Consider the following 14,752-nt stretch of genomic DNA (forward strand, 5'->3'; position numbering starts at 1 on the left):
AATTTCCAACAACTGGTATTAATGTTAGAGAAATTGAACAAAAGCAACTACAGAATAATAGAATTGAAGGTGAACACGTTTTCTGTCTCTCCTATCACTAAATTGAAAGTTTAAACAAGGTCTAACTCTTGTTAAGCTTTACAAAGTTGTAGTTCTAGTCTCTAATCTTAGTAGAACAGAATTAGTAAATGCTCATGATTTTCTTATTCATATACTCTATACATAAACATATCAGTGATATTTTTATGTGTAATGTTCTAGTGTTGTCCTGCTTCCAAATTTAAAAGTTATTTGATACAAAAAAAACAGAAGGAACAAGTCATTAGCCGAAAATTCGATGCTTCCGGGGCTCAGCAACAAGTCCATTGGAAAATTTTCTTGGATTCTCCATGTTGGTGGCTTTCTGAAAATGAAGTGAGTTTGTGAAACTTGCTGCGTTAGAATTAGTCACTGCCTAATAGGGGTAGGAGCTGTCACATTGCTGGTGTTGGTGTTGTTATTTATAAAAGCTTTGTTCATGCTATAGCTGGAGCTTCCTCGTCCTAAAGCTACATAATGGATATGTTTCCCTTCATAAGTTGTAATGACAACTTTCATACCATGTGCATCTCTCTCACTATGTTTTATCACTCGACAACTCGGGGCTACGAATTTGTAGTAACTCATGCAGAAAGAATATTTGGAAAATTCATGGTCTTAAGTGGTTGGTAATAATAGAAATTGTAACGCTTAAAACCATATGACTAATCAATTCTACTAAAAGTGGTTTTTGAAATAAACGAATAGTATAAATGTTTTTTTATGCTATCATCCAATTACAAATCATGTTGAGTTTGTTGATTTTTATAATAACTAACTTAAAAGTCCATAAACATGATTTTTGATTGATTCACAGTCAATATTTTTACTCTTTATAGTGCATCACAGTTAAACTCTTCTATTAAAATCTAAAAGATGGAAATACCTTGGGTTTGGGTTTCCTTTAACTACTTTCTGTCCATGTTTCCTCCACCTATATCCATCATCAACTAGAAAAGTCAATTTCACTTGTGCTTTGAACTACAAGTCTAGGTTCCTTGACAGTTCTACTCCTAGCCCAAGATTTTAAAAGGAATGACCATCATTTTCATTCTCCCCCTATGTGAACTAATGAGAATCATAATTATAATTACACACAATAATGAAGTTCACCAAGTAGTTTCATTTTAACAATACAAATCAGGTCATTAGAGTGATATAGTGCCATTTGTTGATGATCTTGGCCTCATTTCCAAGGTCATCATCACCCCCTCCAGAATAACTAGTCTATGATGTTTGCTCAACATCTTCCTCTCCCACGCATTGATCAGAAATCCCAGAGTTGGTGCAAGACGAAGAGGTTTGATGAATTCATCGAGAACCATATTTTCTACCATGTGGGTTGGGATGATTGTGGCTTCCCTTGTATACTATTTTAGTGATATTATGTGTCTGATCATTAAATTACTAGGGTTTCATTAAATTACTAAAATGGCATTATGTGTCCGATCACTTAATTTGTCGTCCCATGATATAATTTTACATTTGAATGATACAATTGCTGGCATGGACAACAAAAGACTCAAATTTGTATAATAACTAGTTGACATAATGATTGGCAAAAAAAGAACGAAATACAGCTAATCTGATCCATTCAAAAACAACATGTTAGGACCTAGGATATAATCTTTCTGCAAAGTGGTCTATGGTCATCTTGGCGTCCTTTAAAGACTGACTCTGGACGTAGAATACTGACATAAACTGGCCAGTGTGTTATTGATCACTTTTCTTATAACTAAAGGTGAATTTAAGATAGATCTTGAGGGTGAATTTTCTAGTGTGTGATTTTTTCTCAAATAAAATCTTATTGCATTCTCTTGCTTTGCTTATGAAGATGATAGTATTTGGATTTGTTCTTGTGCAAGTGCATTAATCTAAAGCAATGCTTGCAGGTGAAAGAGATTCACAATTTTTCCCAGGATGATTTGATGATAGAAGATATTTACATCTTGGATTGTCACTCGAAAGTCTTTGTCTGGGTTAGCCAGCAGGTTGACTCAAACAGTAGAATACAAGCTCTAACAATTGGCGAGGTATAACTGGTTTTGCTTTTCCTGGAAGCTATGAACATACTAGTTTAGTAGTCTAGTATTTTGAAGAGTTGCGTTATAAACGAAACTTCTCATTTCATACAAATTTTTATGATTATGAATTGTATATGCCTTGATATATCTTGATTTATTTCATGCAAATTTGAATTCATTGAATAACAGCTTCTCCATGTTCATTTGTATCTCATAGAATTAATACATCATAATTTATAGTTTTTTGCTTTCTTAAAATGATACATGTTCATGAAGCTGCCCATATTGTGAAGATTTATGTATGTTCTCCCCCTTTTTCTGTGATTCTTTTATACTCAGTAACAAATAAATGTTGGCTTGTTTGCAATTTTGCATGAAGGTTTGTTAATGTCTTACTATTGTTAATTTTTTGAAATGAAAGGACTCATCTTTTAGCATTTGAAGTACTAATATTTCCAAATCAACTTAAGACATAATTTTCTTTTAAGTTATACCTCACGCTTCTCATACAGCTTCTTTGTAGTTCAATTTGCATCTGTAGTGCATCAATTCTTTCTGAATTTTTGGATTGAGGGTTAACTGTTGTTAGTGTTGCCGCCTCCCATTACAGAGAATTCTTTTCAACTATGAGAAGTTGATGAAAAAATAAAATGAAGGCAACTAGAAAGTGTTCTTAGTTGTTTGTGTGGAGGCCTATGCTTCTCAAATTCTGGCTGCTGCTTCCATGGTTGATCTTGGTAAGATAAATTTATTTTTCAAATTACATGCTGGGTAAAATATAGGTTCTTTGCAATTCATAATCTGGTTATGAAATTCATGAAAATAAAGCACAACAGAAAGAAATTCCTTCACCATTGTAGAATTTTTTTTTTTAAAGAATGAGAATTAAAAAATTAATTTTAAAACGGTTCTTGACTAATAACCACCTTAGAATTTAACCCTTCCTAGACGGTTCTTAAAAATACACATTTTAAGATGAGTCTTAAATAAAAACCTTCTTAAAATGTGTCTATGCTAAGTCATTTTAAGAAGATTCTTAAGGAGCACGATTTTTATCTAAGAATCGTCTTAAATAAACATATTTTAAGATAATTTTTAGTTAAGAATCATTTTAAAATGTGCATTTTCTAGAACGAATCTTAGATAAAAATTATCTTACAATGTATTTATGCTAAATCATTTTAAGACGATTCTCTGATAAAAATCATCTTAGAAAAGATATATTTTTTAAGACAATTTTTTCCACAATCATCTTAATTCATCAATAACTTTTAACTTATTGACTTCAAAAACGATTGCACAACTGTCTTTTAGTGAACATTAGAATCATTTTTGAATGTCTCTTTTCTAGTAGGATTAATAATCTACATACCAGTGGACACATAATCAAATGGAGGGTCCAAGCCATTCAGTCATGAAAAAGACCATAGTTTCACCGCGTGGAATCTTCAAACTTGGTTTTCTTCTGCATTTAGTTCCCATGTCAGAAAAATAGGACTTGAATTGGCAATACAGCTAGGCATGTCGACAACCACACCGTACGTGGAAAGTTTTTTGAAGAAATGTAAAGGAAATGCAAAAGAAGGAATACTTGGCAGTTTACGTACATCTATTTTTGCATATATTAAGAAAAGGATATATTTTTCTTTTAAATATGAAAAAAGATATTTTTTTTTCCTTTTAAACTATATGGATTAAAAAAAAAATGAAAGAAAGCCAAAAGGTAAACATTTGTTTTAGTCTCTTAGATGAAGAGGACTCAACTTTATAGCTCTATATTAATTAATTAATACTCAAGCTATTTCTCAGTACTTTTTGCCAGCTTTCTTCCGCTCTCAAAGTTTCCCGTTCTTTCCCACATGTATGCTGTCAGGTTTCACATTAAGGTTTTGATTGGTATAAAATATGAAAATAATTTTAGAAATATAGAAATAAATTGGTTTGTTTGGTAAATGGGAGTTAGCAAGAAGAGAAATAATTTTAAAATTGGTGAGACTGTGGTACTAATTTTTGACTTATTTTAATTCATATATTTATTTTTCCTTATCTCTTTAACTAAATATTTAGTTTCTATTTTATTTTTCATATATTTGTACTTTTTGTTTTTATTTTCATGTATCCTATTTTTCTCTCCTCTACTAAACAAGGCATAACTCTTTCTTTCTTTTTAACTTGTCCCACTCTGCTACAACTAGTTAGTTCTGACGTGAAAATACAGAATAAAATATTTATCGATGATGATAGAGACAGTAATAATTTACAGTTACCTGGACAGTTAATTCACCATGTTACTAGTGGACCCAAAATATGGCGTGTATATTCTAGAAGGGGCAAGAAGGTAAAAAGTGGCTGAGGTTGTTACCAATCATGAGGTGGCAGGGATGAGGGAGCAGCACTCTTTCCACAATATAAGGAGCAGTCAGTTAGAGAGAAAGGAGATTCGGGATTGTAGCTAGAATTGGACAGAATAGGGTACTCTAGTATCCTATAGGAGCTTAGCTCTGGGCCCTTCATTGAGATTGTTACATTCTATTCTCTGTATTTGCTCACATTTCATCAATAAAGCTCTTTTTCCCTCATATATTTTCATAACTGTTACTATTTAATTGAATATTCTACTGTTGGTACGTAACAAACTGGTCCGACCTGCCGGATACTTTTGTCCGAAAACCAGTGAATGCCCCCAAAGAAGGTTAACCACACTGAGTTCAAGAAAATGGAAGCAAAGGTGATTGCGTTGGAAAGCGAGATGTCAGAGGTGAAATCGACGTTGTTAGACGTCCAGAACGCGGTGAAAGCTAGCCACGAGAGTCTCATGGCTATGTTTGAACGTTGTTTGAACAGAACACTGCAGGAGGAGGAGGGTAGCGCGAGTGGCGCTGCGAAAGAAGGAACACCCAAACCACCACCAAGAACGGACGGCTCTTCCGGAATCGGGTTTCACAATCTCAGTAGTGATGCGTTGACAGAGTTCCGTCAATCCATCAAAAAAGTGGAGCTACCATCCTTCAATGGCGAAGATCCGGCCGGATGGATTTCGCGCGCTGAAGTATACTTTCGTGTTCAGGGAACGTTACCGGAGTTGAAGGTGAATCTCGCTCAGCTATGTATGGAGGGAGTGACGATTCATTTCTTCAATTCTCTAATCGGAGAAGATGAAGATCTGTCGTGGGAGAAGTTGAAAGAATCCTTATTGAGCCGATACGGTGGTCACGGCGACGGCGACGTATATGAACAGTTGACCGGTTTGAAACAGAAGGGGACGGTGGAAGAATACATCACCGAAGTTGAGTACCTAACAGCTCAGATTCCAAAATTGCCTGACAAGCAATTTTTGGGATATTTTCTTCAAGGATTGAAGGCAGAGATTAGAGGACGGGTTCGAAGCTTCGTAGCAATGGGAGAGATGAGTCACACGAGACTGTTACAGGTAACGCGGGCAGTAGAGATGGAGATTGGTGGTGGAAATGGGTCGTTTAATAGTCGGAGTCCCAGATCTGGAAAAGGGTCACACCGATCCGGATTACATGGAGCGGTTCGAGAAAACTCAGATTGGGTTTTAGTGAAGAATAGAGATGGTGGGTCGAATGGGGGTGCCAAAAGTAATTCTGTTGGGCCTAGAGAAGACAAAACAGCCCATGGTGACAGGAGGAGGAATGGGCCTCGTGACCGTGGATTCCAACACTTATCCTACCAAGAGTTGATGGATAGGAAGCAAAAGGGCCTCTGTTTCAAGTGTAAGGGTCCTTTCTCTCCAACACATCAATGCCCTGATAAACATTTGAGAATCCTTCTTGTTGACGAAGGTGATCCGGCGGAGGACGGTGGTCAGATTCTAGCAGTGGAAGTGAGCGAAGAGGAGAACGACGAGGTAGGAGAGATGAGCTTGCTTCACTTGGATCATATGGCTAATCACACCCCTCAAACCATACGATTCCAAGGTGAGATACAAGGGGTTCCCGTGCTCGTTTTAGTAGATAGTGGCGCCACACACAACTTCATATCACAAAAGTTGGTAGGGAAAATGGATCGGGTGGTGGAGAGGACTTCACAGTTGCGGATTAAGTTGGGTGATGGTTTCCAAACCATGACTCAAGGAGTTTGTAGGAAGGTGGAATTAAAGGTTGGAGGTTGGGAAATTCAAGCAGACATGCACTTGTTTGAGCTAGGAGGAGTTGATGTGGTACTTGGGGTGGAATGGTTGAGGACTTTAGGAGACACCATTATGAATTGGAAGAAACAGATGATGAGTTTTTGGAGTGATAAGGAGTGGATCACACTACAAGGCTTAGGGAGCACCAATGATTCCATGGTGGCTCTACAGAGCATTCTAAGCAAAATTGTGCAGTGGAGAGAAAAGACTCTATGGAGTGTAGAGAAGCAGGGAAGTGTAGAGCTGGGGTCACATTTGTCTCCAACACAAAGGGCAAGTGTTGACCAAATATTGCAGAATTATGCTTCAGTATTTGTAGAGCCAAAAGGACTTCCACCCATCAGAAGTAAAGAGCATGCCATTACCTTGGTTGAAGGGTCTGGTCCTGTGAATGTGAGACCCTACCGGTACCCTCATCACCACAAAGATGAGATTGAAAAGCAAGTTAGAGAGATGTTGTCCACTGGTATAATCAGAGATAGTACCAGCTCCTTCTCAAGTCCTGTGATCTTGGTGAAAAAGAAAGACAACACGTGGCGGATGTGCATTGATTATAGAGCCCTCAACAAGGTAACAGTCCCAGATAAATTTCCCATTCCTGTTATTGAAGAATTGTTGGATGAACTACATGGTGCTAGATTTTTTTCTAAATTAGATTTAAAATCTGGATATCACCAAGTAAGAATCAAGGAAGAAGATGTATACAAGACAGCTTTTCGCACTCATGAGGGGCATTCTGAATTTTTAGTCATGCCTTTTGGCCTAATGAATGCACCCTCGACATTTCAGAGCCTCGTGAATGATGTCTTTAAACCTTTGCTTAGGAAATGCGTACTAGTTTTCTTTGATGATATACTAGTTTATAGTGCTGATTGGGAAGCCCATTTGGAGCATTTGCAAACTGTTTTGCAACTGTTAGCAGTACATGGGTTAGTAGCCAACAAAAAGAAGTGTCATTTTGCTCAACACACCATTGAATACTTGGGCCATGTCATATCCCAAGCTGGTGTAGCAGTGGATCCTAGCAAGATTGAAAGTGTGATTCAATGGCCAACCCTAATGAATGTGAAGGGAGTGAGGGGGTTCTTAGGGTTAACTGGCTACTACAGAAAATTCATCAAACATTATGGCAAGATAGCTAAACCATTGACTGAACTTACCAAGAAGGATGGGTTCAAGTGGGGAGAAGAGGCTCAGAGAGCTTTTGAAGAGTTGAAGGGGAAGCTTACTACAGCTCCTGTACTAGCTCTACCTGATTTTAGCAAGGAGTTTGTCATAGAATGTGATGCCTCTGGTAGTGGAGTAGGGGCCATATTGATGCAAGATAAAAGACCAATAGCTTATTTCAGCAAGGTTCTGGGAATAAGAAATCTGTCTAAATCTGCATATGAGAAAGAATTGATGGCAATGGGTTTAGCTATTCAACATTGGAGACCCTACCTTCTTGGAAGAAAATTTATTGTCTCAACTTATCAAAAAAGTTTAAAGCAGTTGCTACAACAAAAGATAACCACTGCAGAACAACAAAACTGGGCTGCCAAGTTGCTTGGATATAATTTTGAAGTTGTTTATAAGCAGGGCAAATTGAATAAGGGGGCTGATGCACTCTCCAGAATGCATGAAGGGATGGAGTTTCAGAGTATTACAACATTTTTACAATGGGACCAGACACAAATAATACAAGAAGAGGTGCAGAAAGATGACTACTTACAGCAAGTGGTTGCTGATTTGTTGCAAGACCCAACAGCTAGGCCTGGATATGTATACAAACAAGGAGTATTGATGTATGAAGGCAAACTAGTAATCTCAAAGCAGTCAGCTATGATTCCTATTTTATTGAAGGAGTTTCATAGCACCCCACATGGAGGACACTCAGGATTCTACAAGACATACAGGAGATTGGCAGCTAATGTATACTGGGTGGGAATGAAGGGAGCAGTGCAAGAATTTGTGAGGAGCTGTGATACATGCCAAAGACAGAAGTACTTAGCTGCATCACCAGGGGGCTTGTTGCAAGCACTGCCCATACCTGAATGCATCTGGGAAGATATCTCTATGGATTTTATTACTGGCCTGCCAAAATCTAAGGGATATGAAGCTATTTTTGTGGTGGTAGACAGATTAACCAAGTACTGTCATTTCATTCCTCTAAAACACCCCTACACAACTAGGAGTTTGGCTGAGGTGTTTAGTAAGGAAATAGTGAGATTGCATGGCATTCCCTTATCCATAGTGAGTGATAGGGATCCCATTTTCATGAGCAATTTCTGGAGGAAATTATTCAAAGCTCAAGGCACTCAGCTCAAAATGAGCTCTGCTTACCATCCTGAATCAGATGGTCAAACAGAGGTAGTGAACAGATGCCTAGAGACCTACCTTAGGTGTTTCATATCTGACCAACCTAAAAGCTGGATGTCATGGTTGCATTGGGCTGAGTACTGGTTTAACACCTCATTTCACACATCTACAGAGCATACTCCTTTTGAATTGGTATATGGCAGGCCTCCACCAGTGATGGTTCGATGGGTACAAGGTGAAACAAGAGTTGAAGCAGTGCAAAGGGATTTGGTAGATAGGGATGAGGCAATCAGGCAGTTAAAAAGTCACTTACACAGAGCACAAGATAGAATGAAGGCCCAAGCTGATAAGCACAGAGTTGACAGAAGTTTTGAAGTAGGGGAGTGGGTCTTTGTGAAGCTCAGAGCTCATAAGCAAAATTCTGTGGTTACCAGAATTAATGCAAAACTTGCTGCAAGATATTATGGACCATATTCGATTGTAGAGAGGATTGGAGCTGTAGCTTACAAACTGAAATTGCCTGTAGGGTCCAAGGTTCACCCCGTGTTTCATGTATCCTTATTAAAGAAGGTTGTAGGACAATACAATGAAGGTGAAGAGCTGCCAGATTTGATGATAGAAGAGCAAGGTGAGGAATTTGAACCTGAGGCTTTGCTGGCTGTTAGAAATATACAAAAGCAAGGAGAAGTAGTAAAACAGTTACTAGTCCATTGGAAAGGAAAAACAGTAGAGGAAGCTACTTGGGAGGACTATGTTATGCTCAAAAGCCAATTTCCAAAGTTCAACCTTGAGGACAAGGTTGCAGTTGAAGAAGGAAGTATTGATAGAGACAGTAATAATTTACAGTTACCTGGACAGTTAATTCATCATGTTACTAGTGGACCCAAATTATGGCGTGTATATTCTAGAAGGGGCAAGAAGGTAAAAAGTGGCTGAGGTTGTTACCAATCATGAGGTGGCAGGGATGAGGGAGCAGCACTCTTTCCACAATATAAGGAGCAGTCAGTTAGAGAGAAAGGAGATTCGGGATTGTAGCTAGAATTGGATAGAATAGGGTACTCTAGTATCCTATAGGAGCTTAGCTTTGGGCCCTTCATTGGGATTGTTACATTCTATTCTCTGTATTTGCTCACATTTCATCAATAAAGCTCTTTTTCCCTCATATATTTTCATAACTGTTACTGTTTAATTGAATATTCTACTGTTGATACGTAACAGATGACATTATATTTCCACTGGACATTCAGGACATTTCTTTTTCGTAATAAGTCATTTAAGTTTCACTGAACCCAATTACTACTTTATGGAAAGACCATAGTTTTACCACGTGAAATTTTTGAACTTTATTTCTTCAGCACGTCAGAAAAGTATGAGTTGAATTCACAATACAGCTAGGCCAATCGGCATCAAACAAGCTGTATCGTGGAATTTTTTAAAACAAACACGGTAAGGGAATACAAAAGAAGAATATTTTAGTATTAGTAACTTCTTTTCTTTTTATCTATTTCATGGCATAGTATATATAGAGATATTTCTTTCTTATAAATATGAAATAAATATATTTTTTTTTTCTTTTTACACTACATATAAACTTTAACGGAAAAGAAATGTCACAAGATTTATTTTAATTTCGTAGCATATATATAATACACATGCATTATGTAGGAAATTGTCTTCTAATCGCTGCCTTGATTTGTTTCTTTTACAACGTTGATAGCCATTGATAAATACTTGACTAATAGTGGTGTTTGCATTGTTGGGTATGCTGAGTGCAAGAATTACTTGGATTTAATTTGGCTAGGAGATGAGGAATAACAAGTAATTGAAACTTGTTTTCAAACAATTCTAAGTTATAAGACGTGATTGAACAAATACTATGATAAATTTTCAGCTAAGATGTTTTATAATAATAATAAGAATACAAATATATTATATGGGTGATATTTCCAAAATACATGGGGTGTGAAAAGATATCCACGGACAATTTTAGATAAACAAGTCACTCAAGGTAAAAAGTCTCTCGAGTTTGAGTCTTGGATATGAGCGACATTAATACTTGAAATGAGAGTTGCTACCAGTATTGACCCTATAAGACTCCAGCAAGATTATCTCACATAAAGAATAAATGCAGTCTAAGCACACAAAAATAAAAAACACAAACTCTCCCAGACTCTTGGACAAGACCCTTACATGAATTCTTTTTCTTTTTTAAGGATTACAAATGAATTCTAATAATGTGGAAGAAAAACAAGAGGTTTAAGATATTTATCTTGGACTAATAATGGCAGTTGCCAGCCTTCATATTGAAAAGGTTGTCAAGCTCGAAATGAAATGCATGGTTCCCTTGGGAGGATCACCAAGTCCAAGCTTTCTTAGATGCAGTTCAAACTGCACGTCTGCATAGACTACAATCTGTGGATGGCAGCGGGATCAAGGGGTTACTCTGTCAAGTCTGCAATCTGCATATGCTGTTTTGTTGGATGTTGATATGCAGGAGAAGAAAGAAAGTTTGGGTGGCTGTTATCAATGCAATTTGGTATCACTGTAATAACGTGGTCTTTAGGGTTGGGGTAGTGGATGTGGAGGAGATTCAACATATGTCAAGTTAATATGCATAGAGCTGGTTAAACACAAGGGGTAAAGGGGGAAGGTTCTCGTTCTCAGACTGGCTTTTGCACCCTATCCAATGTCTTAAGTTTCTATCATTATGACTAGAGAGCATTTTAGTGTGTGGGTGCGGGGAGCTGTTATCTGTGTGGCTTCCTTTGTAATTAACAGCTCCTTTTTATTTTATTTCGTTTTTAGGATTCGACTTGTTTGGCATGTCTCATGCCGCTTATTTTTTCATATATATATATATATATATAATTCGTTTAGCAGAGAAAAAAAAGGTAGAAATGAAATGCTATTATCTGGGATACAAGCCTACAACATGGAAACCCAAAACTACCTCTAAGACGGTCTATGTAGGGCAAGCCTGATTACAAATTAATTGGAGCCAACATCTTCCATGATAATTAATGACCTAGTTAGCATAGCAAAGTATTTTTTAATGACAAAGAAAGGTGAACTGTGTAGTGGAGACATTGTAGGATATATAACACAGCAAACATAAAATGGATATATCATATCATGTGCGTCAACCCTTTTGAAGCACATTCCTAAAGCCCCCCAAAAAAATTAGGCATCTCTCTCTTTCCCCCTACATATATCACTGGAACTAGTATTCAAGTCTTACTCTTTTCTTTCTTTTTTCTTTTTCCTTTTTCCTTGCTTTTTCTTCTCTTCTACAGAATTAAGATCATTGTACGTTTCCTGACATGCTATGATGACAGAACAAACCTCGGCATCATCTTGTGGAATTTTCTTAAGCATAAAGTGAGCAGATCTATCATCTCCTGCAGCCAAAAGTGCCTGATACATCCTACAGCCACCAAAATAATTAACAGCCAAGACCATAAGGCAAAGATAAGTACTACACAAAAACTCAAACAGTGTTAGGGAAAGGGAGGGAGAGGATTACACCTTACCTCAAGTAACTTAATACATTGTAAGGAAATCCAGCAACTTCGTACTCTCTCCAAATCAAGCGAGCATTGTTCAAATCTCCAGCATTCGCACAAGCACTTAGAAGAAAATCAAGACACTGCCGCGAAGGCATAAGGCCAAGCTCATCCTTGATTGCCCAAAGCAAGTCCAGGCCAATCTGTAAATGAGAGGACTCAGACGATGCAATCAGAGAAAATACCTACACAGACACAAAGTTGATACAAGTAAGACACTTGTCAGTGGGTGTAATTGTGATGAAGAGGGTGAAACATGCCTAAATTTTTCAGTTTCCATGTATGACAAATATTTCTTAGTCCACTACAAGAGAAGCCAGAAAGAGTTTCAAACACAAACTGTATCAGTAACCCAGCATAATATTGCAAGTTTATAAAAATTAAACGAGGGAACAAGAACTCACTGCATCAAAAAGAGCTTCCATTACTAGGTCATCATTTTTGAACTTGTCCTTAAGTTGTTTGAACAAAAGAATAGTAGAACTGGCACAAAAATTTTAAGATGTATGAAGATAACTAGATAAGCAACTTGCAGAATACAATTCAACTACAAACAAATTCAATACGGGAGGGCTAAAAACATCAAACCTCAAATTCTTGTTCCGTATACAGTACATGATAACCTTGAAGCAACCATCAACCCAATAGTCTACATCATTCATTTCCTCAAGTAGAAGCAGCAATCCATCCAACTCCCCATTGAATTTAGTGAACTCCTCCTAAGAATGTCCAGTAATTAATTATAAAGTTGAAGGCAGATGCAAATAACTAGTGCAAAACCTTACAATCAGAGTTATAACAGCTTTTGGCTCCAAATTATGTCCAGCTTTCTTGATCTCCTCATATACAAGAAGAGCCTCGGACAATTGCCCATGTGATGCAAGAGCTGACACAAGTACACTCTTGATTTCATTTAAGCTCTTGTTTGGTATGTTTGAATCTAAAACTACCTGCAACATGAAACACAACTTATGCTCTATACCAATATTGAAGAAAGAGGTGATTTACAAGATGTTTTGTACTTAATATACAAAGTCACTCCAAAAGGGGAAGTATAGAAAAGCATATAGCATATTTACACATAATGAAGAAATTAAAAATTGGTAACACTTGTAAAATAATGAAAATGTTCTTTACTTAATTTTAGGTGTATAAAAATTGGTCTTTTTACAAATATGTAAAATAACACTTGTAGTAATATGCTGTAAATTTAAAAACTTGAAAGGTACTTAATTTGGATTATGCATAACTCAATCACAAAAGCTAGCTTATAAGGTGAGAATCGTCCAAACCTTTGTAAGTTCTACTTTGGTCATATTTGTAGTTTGAGATCTCCACCCATGCCCCTCACGCTTAGGAATGGACATTTGGAGCATTGAGATTGTCAGAAAGACTACTTTATATTGCATTAGGAAAACTGCAGGGCAAGGTAGATTTGCACTGGGAAAGCCACAGGACCAAGCAGGGGTGTGCAAAAAAAATACCAGTTTGGGCCAAATTAGTTTGAAAAAAATGAACTGCACTGTTGTATAAAAGCGGTTTGGCTAACTGAATTGCTTCTAAAATCTCGGTTCAGTTAACCAAACAAGTTTTCAGCCAAATCATTTTTTTTAAGAAGAAAACCAGTTTGGTTCTTAAAACTGGTTGAAACCAGTTCGGTTCCAAACCAGTTTTCTAAAACAGTTCGGTATTTAGATTTAAAACTGAACCAGTTAAAACGGTTCCGTACTGGTTTGGTTCAGTTTTTTACGAACAAGTTTTTGCACACCCCTAGCTAGACCAAGTTGATTGCCCTGGGAAATCTGTGAGGCCAACTTAATTTTTTGTTAGTTGAGGGGTGGTCAAATATCAGCTCTGATAGGTTTTAATACCATCTTATATCTGGGTTGGGCCTAATTTAACCTCAAAAGCTAGCTTATAGGGTGAGAGTTGCCCTCCACTTATATACTCTATCTTGACATTATCTCTAGCCAATGTGGGCCTTTGGTTTTTTCCAATATATTATTATTTTTAGATTGTGCCTTATTGTATTATGAATTAACTGTACTTTGGCTTGAGCATGACAATCATGCCAATGCATCTAAAATCAAATGGACGAGTAAAATCATTACAATTATTCCAGGTATCTAGAAATGGAGAGAGAGAGTAGAGAGAGAAACAGCGGGTGGGAGAGAGTTAGGTCTAGAAGAGAGAGGAGAGAGAGCGCCAGAGCACGAACGACGGAGGGTTCCGGTCTGACCATTGAAGGGAGAACAACAGGACAAGATCATAGCTACATGCGAGCGAATTGGAGAGACCATAGGGACATTACCTCGTTCTATTTCACCAGGTTCCCAGAAGACGCAACTGCAGAAGATTTATGGCATCATTTCAAGCAGACAGGAGACGTACGAGAGGTGTTCATACCTCGGAAAAGAAACAGACAGGGAAGGAGATATGGGTTCGTGAGGTTTAAAGGGGTGCGAGACATACAGCAGATTCAAAAGAAACTGGACAGCATGATTTTTGGAGGAATGAAGATGTATGTTAATGTACCTAAATATGGGAGAGCAAAGAAAGAAGAGCCACAAACAGAAGAAGGGGGAAGAACAGAAGCTAGACAACAGCAACAGGGGAAAAAAGACATGTACCTGAGC

The 14,752-nt window shown here is 37.4% G+C and overlaps 1 protein-coding gene and 1 pseudogene across 3 annotated transcripts in view; both read right to left on the reverse strand.

Moving 5' to 3' along the window:
• Positions 1 to 243: 243 nt before the first annotated feature.
• LOC114416312 lies at positions 244 to 3,510 on the reverse strand (annotated as a pseudogene).
• A 7,932-nt stretch (positions 3,511 to 11,442) lies between these two features.
• Positions 11,443 to 14,752, reverse strand: part of LOC114417040 (pentatricopeptide repeat-containing protein At4g04790, mitochondrial-like) — a 45,479-nt gene continuing 42,169 nt past the window's right edge. The window contains exons 12-16 of one of the 3 annotated variants that reach the window (XM_028382131.1): positions 12,902 to 13,066; positions 12,705 to 12,835; positions 12,521 to 12,599; positions 12,084 to 12,259; positions 11,443 to 11,977 (exon numbers count right to left, since the gene is read on the reverse strand). In XM_028382131.1, coding sequence (XP_028237932.1) covers positions 11,788 to 11,977; positions 12,084 to 12,259; positions 12,521 to 12,599; positions 12,705 to 12,835; positions 12,902 to 13,066 — 741 coding nt within the window. In that variant the 3' untranslated portion in view covers positions 11,443 to 11,787. Of the gene's footprint in view, positions 11,978 to 12,083; positions 12,302 to 12,520; positions 12,600 to 12,704; positions 12,836 to 12,901; positions 13,067 to 14,752 lie in introns of all 3 variants that reach the window. The other 2 variants (XM_028382130.1, XM_028382132.1) reach the window with 2 other exon arrangements.

Source organism: Glycine soja, chromosome 6 (genome assembly GCF_004193775.1).
Source record: "Glycine soja cultivar W05 chromosome 6, ASM419377v2, whole genome shotgun sequence".
NCBI classification, from domain to species: domain Eukaryota; kingdom Viridiplantae; phylum Streptophyta; class Magnoliopsida; order Fabales; family Fabaceae; genus Glycine; species Glycine soja.